This window comes from Tachyglossus aculeatus, chromosome 4 (genome assembly GCF_015852505.1).
Source record: "Tachyglossus aculeatus isolate mTacAcu1 chromosome 4, mTacAcu1.pri, whole genome shotgun sequence".
NCBI classification, from domain to species: Eukaryota; Metazoa; Chordata; class Mammalia; order Monotremata; family Tachyglossidae; genus Tachyglossus; species Tachyglossus aculeatus.
The window spans coordinates 117,286,222-117,301,378 of record NC_052069.1 but is presented as its reverse complement, the minus strand read 5'-3'; the positions used below and the strand labels follow the sequence as shown (position 1 = coordinate 117,301,378).

The window sequence follows — 15,157 nt, the reverse complement described above, 5'->3', positions numbered from 1 at the left end:
TGGGCTTCCCAAGAGCTCAGTCCAGTGCTCTGCGCACAGTAGGTGCTCAATCAATACGAATGAATGAATGATTGCTTGGCCTTCCCAAGCGCCTAGTCCAGTGCTCTGCGCACAGTCAGCGCTCAATGAATGAATGAATGATTGCTTGGCCTTCCCAAGCGCTCAGTCCAGTGCTCTGCACACAGTAGGCCCTCCAAAAATACGACTGAATGAATGAATGCACGGTCATCCCAGGGGCTGCCGTCCTCCTCAGGCCCCGCCCCCGGCGTCGCGGGGCCTTCTGGGAGTCGTTGTGCAGTCTGGAGGAGGTGGGAAGGGGGTTGGGGGGGATTGGGGGAAGGGGGTGGGAATGGGGACCCCCAGGGGAGCCGGTCCTTTCCCTCTGTTGCTATGGTTACTGGTTGGTCTGGTGGAGGGGGCGCGCGGAGGCCTCTGGGAGTTGCGCTCCCTCGCCTGCAGCTTCCGGTCTGGATGCGACTGCGACTTCCGGCCTGACCTCCACGGTGAGAGTTGGGGCCTAAACAGGGCCTCAGGGGTGGAGGGAGGGGGGACCGGTCACAATCAGACTAATCAGCGAAATGATAGCATTTATGCAGCGCTTACTACGTGCCAACTGCTGGGGAGGTTGCAAGGTCATCAGAAGGCCCATCATCATAATAGTGATGGCATTTATTAAGCTTTTACTAGTGCCAAGCGCTGTCCTAAGCGCTGGGGAGGTTACAAGGTCAGGATGTCCATCATCATCATAGTGATGGCATCTATTAAGCGCTTACTACGTGCCAGTCGCTGTTCTAAGCAATGGGGAGGTTGCAAGGTTATCAGAATGCCCATCATCATCATAGTGATGGCATTTATTAAGTTTTTACTATGTGCCAAGCGCTGGGGACATTACAAGGTCATCAGGATGTCCATCATCATCATAGTGATGGCATCTGTTAAGCGCTTACTACGTGCCAAGCGCTGTTCTAAGCGCTGGGGAGGTTGCAGGGTCATCAGGATGCCCATCATCGTAATAATGATGGCATTTATTAAGCGCTTACTACGTGCCAAGCGCCGTTCTAAGCGCTGGGGAGGTTACAGGGTCATCAGGATGTCCATCGTCATCATAGTAATGATGGCATTTATTAAGCGCTTACTATGTGCCAATTGCTGTTCTAAGCGCTGGGGACGTTACAAGGTCATGAGGATGTCCATCATCATCATAGTGATGGCATCTGTTAAGCGCTTACTATGTGCCAGTCGTTGTTCTAAGCAATGGGGAGGTTGCAAGTTATCAGAATGCCCATCATCATCATAGTGATGGCATTTATTAAGTGTTTACTATGTGCCAAGCGCTGTTCTAAGCGCTGGGGATGTTACAAGGTCATCAGGATGTCCATCATCATAATAATGAGGGCATTTGTTAAGCGCTTACTACGTGCCAAGCGCTGTTCTAAGCGCTGGGGACATTACAAGGTCATCAGGATGTCCATCATCATAATAGTGATGGCATTTATTACGTGTTTACTATGTGCCAAGCGCTGTTCTAAGCGCTGGGGACGTTACAAGGTCATCAGGATGTCCATCATCATCATAGTGATGGCATCTGTTAAGCGCTTACTACGTGCCAGTCGCTGTTCTAAGCAATGGGGAGGTTGCAAGTTATCAGAATGCCCATCATCATCATAGTGATGGCATTTATTAAGTGTTTACTATGTGCCAAGCGCTGTTCTAAGCGCTGGGGATGTTACAAGGTCATCAGGATGTCCATCATCATAATAGTGATGGCATTTGTTAAGCGCTTACTACGTGCCAATCGCTGTTCTAAGCGCTGGGGAGGTTACAGGGTCATCAGAATGCCCGTCATCATAATAATGATGGTATTTATTAAGTGTTTACCATGTGCCAAGCGCTGTTCTAAGAGCTGGGGACGTTACAAGGTCATCAGGATGTCCATCATCGTAATAGTGATGGCATTTATTAAGCGCTTACTATGTGCCAAGCACTGTTCTAAGCGCTGGGGAGGTTGCAAGGTTATCAGAATGCCCATCATCATAATAGTGATGGCATTTATTAAGTGTTTACTATGTGCCAAGCGCTGTTCTAAGCGCTGGGGACATTACAAGGTCATCAGGATGTCCATCATCATCATAATAATGATGGCATTTATTAAGCGCTTACTACGTGCCAAGCGCTGTTCTAAGCGCTGGGGAGGTTGCAAGGTCATCAGAAGGCCCACCATCATAATAGTGATGGCATTTATTAAGCGCTTACTACGTGCCAAGCGCCGTTCTAAGCGCCGTTCTAAGCGCCGGGGACATTACAAGGTCATCAGGATGTCCATCATCATCATAGTGATGGCATCTGTTAAGCGCTTACTATGTGCCAGTCACTGTTCTAAGCAATGGGGAGGTTGCAAGGTTATCAGAATGCCCATCATCATAATAGTGATGGCATTTATTAAGCGCTTACTACGTGCCAATGCTGTTCTAAGCGCTGGGGACGTTACAAGGCCATCAGGATGTCCATCATCATCATAGTGATGGCATCTGTTAAGCGCTTACTATGTGCCAGTCGCTGTTCTAAGCAATGGGGAGGTTGCAAGTTATCAGAATGCCCATCATCATAATAGTGATGGCATTTATTAAGTTTTTACTATGTGCCAAGCGCTGGGGACATTACAAGGTCATCAGGATGTCCATCATCATCATAGTGATGGCATTTGTTAAGCGCTTACTACGTGCCAAGTGCTGTTCTAAGCACTGGGGACATTACAGGGTCATCAGGATGTCCATCATCATAATAGTGATGGCATTTATTAAGTGCTTACTACGTGCCAAGCGCTGTTCTAAGCACTGGGGAGGTTACAGGGTCATCAGGATGTCCATCGTCATCATAGTAATGATGGCATTTATTAAGCGCTTACTATGTGCCAAGCGCTGTTCTAAGCGCTGGGGACATTACAAGGTCATCAGGATGTCCATCATCATAATAGTGATGGCATTTATTAAGCGCTTACTACGTGCCAAGCGCTGTTCTAAGCACTGGGGAGGTTACAAGGTCATCAGGATGTCCATCATCATCATAATAATGATGGCATTTATTAAGCGCTTACTACGTGCCAAGCGCTGTTCTAAGCGCTGGGGAGGTTGCAAGGTCATCAGGATGTCCATCATCATCATAATAATGATAGCATTTATTAAGTGATTATGTGCCAAGCACTGTTCTAAGCACTGGGGAGGTTACAAGGTAATCAGGATGTCCATCATCATCATAATAATGATAGCATTTATTAAGTGATTACTATGTGCCAAGCACTGTTCTAAGCACTGGGGAGGTTACAAGGTCATCAGGATGTCCATCACCATCATAATAATGATAGCACTTATTAAGCAATTACTATGTGCCAAGCACTGTTCTAAGCAGTTACAAGGTCATCAGGATGTCCATCATCATCATAATAATGATGGCATTTAATAAGCACTCACTATGTGCCAAGACTGTTCTAAGCGCTGGGGAGGTTACAAGGTCATCAGGATGTCCATCATCATCATAATAATGATAGCATTTTTTAAGTACTTACTATCTGCCAAGCACTGTTCTAAGCGCTGGGGAGGTTACAAAGTCATCACTTCTCTGTGCCTCAGTTCCCTCCTCTGGAAAATGGGGATAATAATAATAATAATGTCGGTATTTGTTAAGCGCTTACTATGTGCCAAGCACTGTTCTAAACGCTGGGGAGGTTACAAGGTCATCACTTCTTTGTGCCTCAATTCCCTCCTCTGGAAAATGGAGAAAATAATAATAATAATGTCGGTATTTGTTAAGCGCTTACTATGTGCCAAGAACTGTTCTAAGCGCTGGAGGAGGATACAAGGTAATCAAGGTTGTCCCACTGGGGGCTCACAGTCTTCATCCCCATTTTCCAGATGAGGGGGAACTGAGGCCCAGAGAAGTGAAGTGACTTGCCCAAAGTCACCCAGCTGGCAAGTGGCGGAGCCGGGATTAGAACCCATGACTTCTGACTCCCAAGCCCGGGCTCTTTCCACTGAGCCATGCTGCTTCTCTAATGAAGACTGTGAGCCCCCCGTGGGACACCCTGATGACCTTGTATCTCCCCCAGCGCTTTGAACAATGCTTGGCACATAGTAAGCGCATAACAAATACCAAAGTTATTATTATTATCCCCATTGTACAGATGAGGTCACTGAGGCCCAGAGAAGTGAAGTGACTTGCCCAAAGTCACCCAGCTGGCAATTGGCGGAGCCGGGATTTGAACCCATGACCCCTGACTCCAAAGCCCGGGCTCTTTCCACTGAGCCACGCTACTTCTCAATAATAATAATAATAATCGACTTGTCCCAGTCACACAGCTGACATGTGGCAGAGTAGATTAGTGGGATTAGAACCCACAACCTCTGACTCCCAAGCCTGGGCTCTTTCCACTGAGCCATGCCGCTGTATTGTACTTTCCAAACACTTAGTACAGTGTCCTGCACGCAGTGAGCACTCAAATACTACTGAATTCATTCATTCAGCCATTTATTGAGCACTTACTGAGTGCAGGGCACTGTCCTGCACGCAGTGAGCACTCAACTAATACTACTGAATTCATTCATTCAGTCATTTATTGAGCACTTACTGAGTGCAGGGCACTGTCCTGCATGCAGAGAGCACTCAACTAATACTGCTGAATTCATTCATTCAGCCATTTATTGAGCACTTACTGAGTGCAGGGCACTGTCCTGCACGCAGTGAGCACTCAACTAATACTACTGAATTCATTCAGTCAGCCATTTATTGAGCACTTAGTGCACGCAGTGAGCACTTAACTAATACTACTGAATTCATTCATTCAGCCATTGATTGAGCACTTACTGAGTGCAGGGCACTGTCCTGCACGCAGTGAGCACTCAGCTAATACTACTGAATTCATTCATTCAGCCATTTATTGAGCACTTACTGAGTGCAGGGCAGTGTCCTGCACACAGTGAGCACTCAACTAATACTACTGAATTCATTCATTCAGCCATTTACTGAGCACTTACTGAGTGCAGGGCACTGTCCTGCACGCAGTGAGCACTCAACTAATACTACTGAATTCATTCAGTCAGCCATTTATTGAGCACTTACTGAGTGCAGGGCACTGTCCTACACGCAGTGAGCACTCAACTAATACTACTGAATTCATTCATTCAGCCATTTACTGAGCACTTACTGAGTGCAGGGCACTGTCCTGCACGCAGTGAGCACTCAACTAATACTACTGAATTCATTCATTCAGCCATTGATTGAGCACTTACTGAGTGCAGGGCACTGTCCTGCACGCAGTGAGCACTCAGCTAATACTACTGAATTCATTCATTCAGCCATTTATTGAGCACTTACTGAGTGCAGGGCACTGTCCTGCACACAGTGAGTACTCAACTAATACTACTGAATTCATTCATTCATCATTTATTGAGCACTTACTGAGTGCAGGGCACTGTCCTGCACGCAGTGAGCACTCAACTAATACTACTGAATTCATTCATTCGGCCACTGATTGAGCACTTACTGAGTGCAGGGCACTGCACTAAGCCCTTGGGAAGTACAATTCGGCAACCGATAGAGACAATCGCCACCCAATAACAGGTTCACAGTCTAATAATAATAATAATAATAATGATGGCATTTGTTAAGCGCTTACTACATGCAAAGCACTGTTCTAAGCGCTGGGGGTGGATACAGTGTGATCAAGTTGTCCACGTAGGGCTCACAGTTTTAATCCCCATTTTTCCAGACGAGGTAACTGAGGCTCAGAGAAGTTAAGTGACTTGCCCAAGGTCACACAGCAGACTTGTGGTGGAGCCGGGATTCGAACCCACGACCTCGGACTCCAAAGGCCTGTAGAATTCATTCTCGACTGAATGAAGGACCAAGGAAGTGGGGACAGGACGTGAGGAGCGGGGCTCACGGGGAAAGCAGGGGTCCCCAAAGCCCAAGGGATGGGGAGCAAGGACTGGTGGCCCTGAGCCCCCGCTCCCTTCCTTCCCCCCAGGCCTAGAGTGCGACCTGGCCCTGCACCTTGCTGGGCAACCCCTGGCCCGGCGGCTGGTCACCAAGGCGGTCGGGGACTTCGTGCAGGAGCCGGCGCCCGCCAAGCCCCTGGTGCTGTCCTTCCACGGCTGGACTGGCACGGGAAAATCCTACGTCAGCTCCCTGCTGATCCGCTACCTCTTCCGGGATGGACTGCGCAGCCCCCACGTCCACTACTTCTCCCCCATCGTCCACTTTCCCCACCCCGACCGCATCCACCTCTACAAGGTAAGTCCACACTCCACATCATCATCATCATCAGTCGTATTTATTGAGCGCTTACTGTGTGCAGAGCACTGTACTAAGCGCTTGGGAAGTCCAAGTTGGCAACATATAGAGACAGTCCCTACCCAACAGTGGGCTCACAGTCTAAAAGACTGCTTCCCCAAGAGAAACAAAGGCACGGCCTCGTCCCCCACCCGACACGCTCAACGGACGTATTTTTTTTTCTCCGGTGGTGTTGTCAAGAAGCAGCGTGGCTCAGCGGAAAGAGCCCGGGCTTTGGAGTCAGAGGTCACGGGTTCGAATCCCAGCTCTGCCCGTCGTCAGCTGGGTGACTTGGGGCCAGTCACTTCACTTCTCTGGGCCTCAGTTCCCTCATCTGTAAAATGGGGATTAAGACTGTGAGCCCCCCCATGGGACAACCTGATCACCTTGTAACCTCCCCAGTGCTTAGAACAGTGCTTTGCATATAGTATGCACTTAATAAATGCCATTATTATTATGTTATGTTAATAATAATATATATATTATAATATATATTATATAATAATATATTATACATTATAATATATTATTTATTATATTATTATGTTAATAATGATGTTGATGATATCATTCAAAAAGTGCTTACTATGTACCGAGCACTGTTCTAAGCGCTGGAGTATATACAAGGTTATCAGGTTGTCCCACGTGGGGCTCACAGTCTTAATCCCCATTTTCCAGATGAGGGAACTGAGGCAAGTTAAGTGACTTGACCAAAGTCACACGGCTGACATGTGGCGGTGCCGGGAATAGAACCCACGACCTTTGACTCCCAAGCCCGAGCTCTCGACACTAAGCCACGCTGCTTCTCGCTGTTAAGCGTTCACTGACATCATCGCTGGTATTTATCGAGCGCTTTACTACGTCCGGGGTCAGTCAGCCGTATTTATCGAGTGCTCACCGTGTGCAGAGCGCAGCGCAACAATATAACAGACACATTCCCTGCCCACAACGAGCTTACAGTCCAGAGGGGGAGGCAGGCATTTGTATAAATAAATAACATATAATTTATAGATATGTGCCACGTACTGTTCTCTAAACACCAGGGTAAATGCAAGTTAATCAGGTCGGACACAGTCCCTGTCCCACACGAGGCTCACAGTCTAAGTAGGAGGGAGAACGTTTTATTTCATCCTAATTTTGCAGTTAAAGAAACTGCTTTTCTTTGAGCCCTTACTGTTTGCAGAGCACTGCTCTAAGTGCCTGGGAGAGTATAGTACAAAAGAGTTGGTCGGCATGATTCATGCTTTCAAGGGAATAAAAGCGCCATGGCCTAATGGATAGAGTGCATGAGCCCAGGAGTCAAAAGGACATAGGTTCTAATTCCACCTCCGCCACTTGTCTGCTGTGTGACCTTGAGCAAGTCACTTTACTACTCTTTGAGTCATGCCTCATCTACAAAATGGGGAATTAAGGCTGTGAACCCCATGGGGGACAGGGACCGTGTCCAATCCGATTGGCTTGTATAATAATAATGATAGCATTTATTAAGCGCTTACTATGTGCAAAGCACTGTTCTAAGCGCTGGGGGGGGGTTACAAGGTGATCAGGTTGTCCCACGGGGGGCTCACAGTCTTCATCCCCATTTTACAGATGAGGGAACTGAGGCCCAGAGAAGTGAAGTGACTTGCCCAAAGTCACACAGCTGACAGTTGGTGGAGCCGGGATTCGAACCCATGACCTCTGACTCCAAAGCCCGGGCTCTTTCCACTGAGCCACACTGCTTCTCTAATAATAATAATAATAATGATGGCATTTGTTAAGCGCTTACTATGTGCAAAGCACTGTTCTAAGCGCTGGGGGGGATACAGTGTGATCAAGTTGTCCCACGTGGGGCTCAATCTTAATCCCCATTTTTACAGATGAGGTCACTGAGGCTCAGAGAAGTTAAGTGACTTGCCCAAGGTCACACAGCAGACTTGTGGTGGAGCCGGAATTCGAACCCATGACCTCTGACTCCAAAGCCCAGGCTCTTTCCACTGAGCCACACTGCTTCTCTAATAATAATAATAATAATGATGGCATTTGTTAAGCGCTTACTATGTGCAAAGCACTGTTCTAAGCGCTGGGGGGGATACAGTGTGATCAAGTTGTCCCACGTGGGGCTCAATCTTAATCCCCATTTTTACAGATGAGGTCACTGAGGCTCAGAGAAGTTAAGTGACTTGCCCAAGGTCACACAGCAGACTTGTGGTGGAGCCGGAATTCGAACCCATGACCTCTGACTCCAAAGCCCGGGCTCTTTCCACTGAGCCACGCTGCTTCCCTAGCCCATATCCACCCATATCCATAGCCCATATCCACCCTAGCCCATAATAAGTGCTCAACAAATCCCATTATTAGTATTATTATTATGGAAAACCAGGATCGACCGCTTAGAACAGTGCTTTGCACATAGTAAGTGCTTAATAAATGCCGTCATTATTATTATTACAGAAAGCAGCGTGGCCTAGCGGAAAGAGCACGGGCCTGAGTGTCAAAGACCCTGTCTTCTAATCTTGGCTCTGCCAAATGGGCAAGTCACTTTCTGTGCCTCGGTTCTCCTGTTGTCCCTCCTAGTTAAGCTGTGAGCCCCGTGTGGGACAGGGACTGTGTCCAACCTAATTAACTTGTATCTTCCCTAGCATGTACTGCATTACCTGGCCCATAATAAGCGCTCAACAAATACCAGGAAAAAAAAAGCAAAAAAAGACTAGCATTGATGGACTGATGGTTGTCCCCCGGCTCGGCCATCTTTCCCCATGCCCTGTGCCTTTCCCACAGGAGGACCTGAAGGGCTGGATCCAGGGGAACCTCACGGACTGCGGCCGCTCCCTGTTCCTCTTTGACGAGATGGACAAGATGCACCCGGGGCTAATAGACGTCCTGCGCCCTTTCTTGGGTCCCTCCTGGGTGCTCTTCGGCACCAATTACCGCAAGGCCATCTTCATCTTCATCAGGTCTCGACACACTCTGGGCATGCTGGCGGGGGGCACCCTTTTCATTCAATTGTATTTATTGAGCGCTTACTATGGGCGAAGCACTATACTGTGTGCAAAGCGCTTGGGAGAGTATATTATAACAAAAGAACAGACACATTCCCTGCCTTCGAAAAGCTTACAGTCTAGAGGGGGAGACATGTTAATATGAATAAATAAATAAATTACAGATATGTACAGAAGGGCTGGGGGGCTGGGGGGGTGAATAAAGGGAGCAAGTCAGAAGAGGGAAGGAGGGCTTAGTCAGGGAAGGTCTCTTGGAGATGGGCCTTCAATAAGGCTTTGAAGAGGGACAGTCACTGTCTGTTGGATATGAGGAAGGCGGGCGTTCCAGGCCAGAGGTAGGATGTGGGCAAGAGGATGGTGGTGTGGGAAGACGAGATCGAAGTGCACTGAGAAGGTTAGCAGTAGAGGAGCAGAGTGTGTGGCCTGAGTTATAGTAGGAGAGTGGCCAGGGTGATTGAGGGACCGTGGGTAAGGACCGTCTCTATATGTTGCAAACTTGTACTTCCCAAGTGCTTAGTACAGTGCTCTGCACACAGTAAGCACTCAATAAATAGGCTTGAATGAATGAATGAATGAATGAATAAAGCCAATGGCAAAGAGTTCTTAATTTGATGCGGAGGTGGATGGGCAACCATGGGAGTTTCTTAAGGAGCAGGGAAACATGGTCTGAGTGTTTCTGTAGGAAAATGATCCAGGCAGCAGATTGAAGTGGGGAGAGACAAGAGGCAGGGAGGTCAGTGAGGAGGCTGAACAGTACAGTAATCAAGGCGGGCTAGGATAAGTGCTTGGATTAACGTGGCAGCAGGATCCCACCGTTCCACCGCCCACCCTGCTCTGCAGCTTTACATCTGTGATGACTGTATGCGGCAGGCCCACTGCCCCTCTTCCCCGGGGCTGGGACCGGGGGTGGGACTGGGGGCTGCCTCCACCAACCCCTGCAAAGCCCCAGCACAACAAAGTGCTGCTGTAAATCTGGGTTTGCCAGCGAAGTCCCTTCTCCCACCCGGCCCCCCCATCCGGGCCCTTTGGGATCCCCTCGGCGCACGCTCTGACCGGAGCTCTCCCCTCGCTGTTGGTGCCTAGCAATGCCGGAGGGGAACAGATCAACCAACTGGCCCTGGAGTCCTGGCGCCTCCGGAAGGACCGGGAGGAGATCCGCCTGCAGGACCTGGAGCTGGCCATCTCCAAGGCCGTCCTGGACAACCCTCAGCGTGAGTACCCCCTCCTCCCTCCCTCCCTTTCAGGCCCCCAGGGCTCTGGCTGCCCCTTCCTTCCCTGGAGAAAGGCGGGAACAGGGGGGTGGGAGGGGTCTGCCCTGCCCTGAGTGTGTCAGTTACACACGCACACATTCTGCCCTCTGCCCTGGGGGTGTCTATTACACACACACACACACAAAAAAAAAAAAAAAAACCCTGACCAAAAGAAGTCCCCCTCCTCCCTCCCTGGTTGGCAGCACAAAATCCTGGCCTGCTCGTCTTCCACCAGCTGTAGCGGGGGAGAGGACACCTCCGGGTCCAGAACAGACATCAGCCCCGTCCAGAATGGGGCCGGACCAACGGCCCCTGAGCATCCACAGCCCAAGTGGAGGCCAGGGGCTGTGTGGAAAGGAAGGAGAAGGGACAGTGGGCCTCCCTAACTGGGCTTCCCTCCCCTGCCCCCACACCACCTCCTCCTCCTCCTCCTCAGATGGCTTCTGGCAGTCGGGAATCGTGGAGGAGCAGCTCATCGACCTGCTGGTGCCCTTCCTCCCCCTCCAGCGTCACCACGTGCGGCACTGTGTGGCCAACGAGCTGGCCCAGCAGGGCTTGGAGCCCCTGGAGTCTACGATCGAGGCCGTCGTAGACAGCATCACCTACTTCCCCGAGGAAGAAAAACTCTTCTCCTCCAACGGCTGCAAAACCGTGGCCTCCCGCATTCCCTTCTTCATGTGACCCCGGGGGCCCCGGGTCAGGAGCCTCGGCCTCCGAAACCCAACGCTCACGACCAGGCACGGACAGACGGGAACGCCCGCCCACCTCGGCCCTGGGCGGGGCTCTCCTCCACCACTTGTGGCTTCACCCTTTGCCCCCGCCGGCCCGCCGAAAGCAAGCGAGGCGGGACGGGACGTGATTGCCACGAGGGCAGAGAACCGCACCCGGTCACGAGGGGCCGGGGATGCCCTCCTGACGGCATCTCGGCCTGGCCCGGCCCCAAAACAACCACTGCTGTCTGGGCCAGTCCCCAGGGAGCCAAGACCAAAAGGCTTCATCTGAGCCCAACCCAACCCCCTTCTTTACGACTGTTCTGTGAATCACTGCCTCTCAGGGATGCTACGTTGCGAAGCTGTTAAGCTAAGCTCAGACTGGTATTAATTTCTGGGTCTTTGCTCCTCCCCAGCCTCTCCCCAACACCGGCAGGGGCTGCGCCCCCACAGCTAGACCACCATCTCTTCCTTCCCAGGTGTGCTTCAGGGTTTCCCTGCAGCAAAGGGAGAGGCCGCCTGGCAGAGGTGAACAGCCGGGAGCGGACAGGCCGCCTAGGAAGACCTGCTCAGCCGTGGCTGGTCCAGGATGGAGCGGGATCCTCATCTTCCAGTAAACCAGGGCTGGGCACTTCCCCACATCACGAGTGCCCACGGACAGAGACCCACCAACACGGTGCCAGTTCTCAAATCATTTTATCTTTGCCAAAAAATAAAAAGAGGCCCTGAGCCTGAACCCCGGTGGGCTCCTACCTGCGGGTGGGGTGAGGTGGGATTCCGAGACGGCTCTGTGGGAATCGGGCATTCGGGAGGGCGTCCACCATGCCTCTGGACACGCGGAGAGCCTGGAGGGGTGGAAGGGGAGGGGCAGGCTCTCTGCGTGTGAGATTGGCACACATCGCCCCTCAGTCCCCAGGCCTCCTCAGGGCAAGCGTCCCACTGCCGAGGAGCTGGGTCTGGGACTCCGATGGGCGAGGCTCTGCTGACTGGCTCGCCGCGGACAGGGAAGCTTCCCCAGGCCCTCAGGGGGCAGAGGAAGATAGGCACTTCCTACAGCCAAGGGAGGGAAGTTGGAGCGGGTCAGTCCCCTGTCTCTTCAAGAACTCCGAGCTCCTGGGCCAGTGCTCAGCCCTCAGCCAGCTCTGATCCATCAATCAATCATTCAGTCGATTTCACTGAGGGCTTACTGTGTGTAGAGCACTGGACTAAGCGCTTGGGAGAGTTCAAAATAACGGAGTTGGTAGACACGTTACCTGCCCGCTACACGCTTATGGTCTGGAGTGACTGACTGGGCTTCAGTCTGATCCGAAAAGTGGGCTTCTATGGCCCCAAGTTTGGGTGGGGAACTGAGGCCCAAAGGAGAAAAACGCATGCCCCAGTCACACATCTAGTAGGGAGTGTGGCCAGTGGGGGATACGGCCGGTAACAAGGGTCAGGAGCCTACTCGCCCAGGTCGGTGGCCCCTAGCCCAAACTAGCTGCAGGCCTTGGGCAAGGCCTAGTGGATAAAGCAAGAGCCTGTGAGTCGGGACCTGCATTCTAATCCTGGCTCTGCCCCTTGACTGCTGTGAAACCTTGGGTAAGTCACTTCATTTCTCTGTGCCTCAATGACCTCATCTCTAAAATGGGGATTAAGACTGGTGTCAAGTCATCAGAATAAATAGAAGTAAAGCTAGATGCACATCCTTAACAAAATACATAGAACAGTAAATATGTACGAGTAAAATAAATAGAGTAATAAATCTATACAAACATATATGTACCCGCATCCCCACTCCCTCTCCTCAGGAAAGACCCTCGGGCCTGCGCTCACCCTCTTTCTCTGAGGGAGTGGAGTCGGTGGGTGCCTCCTCCGTGTCTGCTCCCGCAGGGGACACCAGTCGAACGTGCAGCCCCTTCCTGTCCGAAGCCTTTTGCGCTTTCTGCGGGTAATGGGTGTGAGCTGATGGGGGCTGGAGGCCCGTCTCCCTGAGGCGGACCGTTCCCCACTGGGGTCCGTGTCGCTGCGGCCCAGGAGTCCACGTCTGGCGGCAACATCGTGATCCGTCCTCAACCAAGAGGTAGAGCGCCCATCTAATGCCCTTAACTTTCCCCTCTAATAGTCTATGTTGGGGTGGGGGTGTCTATCGTTTGGGGGCCCACTTAACCCTCCTTGAGCCTTCTAACAACCCTCCTATTTCCCTCAAATAGTTCTCCTGCTTCCCAAGCAGCATTCCCCGTTCTTCGCAGATCTTCACTCGGGCCTCCTTTCTGGCCTCACCTCCGCGTCTCCCCTCTTCCCCATTCTCTGCAACCCCCTCACCCCCATTTATCCCTTGGCCTGTTTAATCCTGGCTGGGGGCACGAGGGTGATTCTCCCCACAAATGCGCAGCTAGAAAACGGGGCAAGGAGTGGGTGTCCCCCACCCAAGACCTCGCGATCAGCGCCCAGCCTCACCTGATGCCTCTGCCCTCTGGCCAACTCCGTCGCAGACAAGGGTTGGCTCCCTCGGGGCAAGACGGGGGGATCCAGGTTATTCCTCCTGCTCCGGCCCGGCCGCTTTGCCGCCTGTGCCCCCTTGCCTGGGCGCTGCCCCGCTCCTCTCAGCTGCCTCGCTGCTCTCAGCTGCTCTGCTGCTCTCAGCTGTTTGGCAAGCCAGAACTCCGTTTCCTGGGGCCACGGCTTCCTGTGGAGTCAAGGGCACCGTCAGCCGGGATCTGGACCAAGAGAACCTGGCTGAGGGCCTGGGGCCTTCCCATCCCTGGTGGAACCCGGGACCCACGGCTGGACAATCTCTCCGGGGTGAACGGGGCCTGGCCCGCTCCTTTCATTCATTCAATCGTATTTATTGAGTGCTTACTGTGTGCAGAGCACTGTACTAAGCGCTTGGGAAGTACAACTTGGCAACATATAGAAACGGTCCCTACCCAACAGTGGGCTCACAGTATAGAAGGGGAAGACAGAGAACAAAACAAAGCATATTAACAAAATAAAATAAATATGTACAAATAAAATAAATCCAGCCGGGCAAAGCAGCCCCGGCCCAAGAAGGAACTGAACTCTGGTGCCGTTGGCAGCATTTCATTCATTCAATCGTATTTATTGAGCGCTTACTGTGTGCAGAGTACTATACTAAGCGCTTGGGAAGTACAAGCTGGCAACATATAGAGACGGTCCCTACCCATCAACTAGCTCACAGTCTAGCAGTCAGTCAGCCAATCGTATTTATTGAGCACTTACTGTGGGCAGAGCACTGTACTAAGCCTTTGGGAGAGTACAATATAACAGACACATTCCCTGCCCACAGTGAGCTTACAGTCTAGAGGGGGAGACAGACATTAATATAAATAAGTAAATTACGGATATGTACATAAGTGCTGTGGGCCTGGAAGGGGGGATGAGTACATATTTCCTATTCTCTTTATTTTATTTTGTTAATATGATTTGTTTCGTTGTCTGTCTCCCCCTTCTAGACTGTGAGCCCATTGTTGGGTAGGGACCGTCTCTATATGTTGCCAACTTGTACTTCCCAAGCGCTTAATACAGTGCTCTGCACACAGTAAGCGCTCAATAAATACGATTGAATGAATGAATAAAACGAGCAAGTCAGGGTGACGCAGAAGGGAGAGGGAAAACAGAAAATCGTGACTGAGTGGAAAGAGCGTGGGCCTGGGAATCAGAGGACCTGGCTCTAATCCCAGCTCCACCATTTGTCATCTGTGTTACCTTAGGCAAGTCACTTCACTTCTCTGGGCCTCAGTTCCCTCAGCTGCATTACCTGTTCCCTCCCCGACTTAGAATGCGAGCCCTGTGGAAGACCTGATGATCTTGTATCTACCCCAACGGTTAGCACGGTGCTTGGCACATGTGGCTCAGTGGAAAGAGCTCGGGCTTGGGAGTCAGAGGTCATGGG

The 15,157-nt window shown here is 51.1% G+C and overlaps 2 protein-coding genes across 2 annotated transcripts in view; one reads left to right on the top strand and one right to left on the bottom strand.

Moving 5' to 3' along the window:
- Positions 1-349: 349 nt before the first annotated feature.
- TOR2A (torsin family 2 member A) lies at positions 350-12,022 on the top strand. Its single transcript, XM_038745684.1, has 5 exons — positions 350-503; positions 6,020-6,285; positions 9,085-9,260; positions 10,389-10,516; positions 10,992-12,022. Exons 1-5 carry the CDS (start codon positions 350-352, stop codon positions 11,234-11,236), a joined length of 969 nt encoding a protein of 322 aa, XP_038601612.1. The 3' UTR covers positions 11,237-12,022.
- Positions 11,943-15,157, bottom strand: part of TTC16 (tetratricopeptide repeat domain 16) — a 20,342-nt gene continuing 17,127 nt past the window's right edge. The window contains exons 11-13 of the mRNA XM_038745683.1: positions 13,702-13,930; positions 13,078-13,288; positions 11,943-12,110 (exon numbers count right to left, since the gene is read on the bottom strand). Coding sequence (XP_038601611.1) covers positions 11,962-12,110; positions 13,078-13,288; positions 13,702-13,930 — 589 coding nt within the window. The 3' untranslated portion in view covers positions 11,943-11,961. The remainder of the gene's footprint in view (positions 12,111-13,077; positions 13,289-13,701; positions 13,931-15,157) is intronic.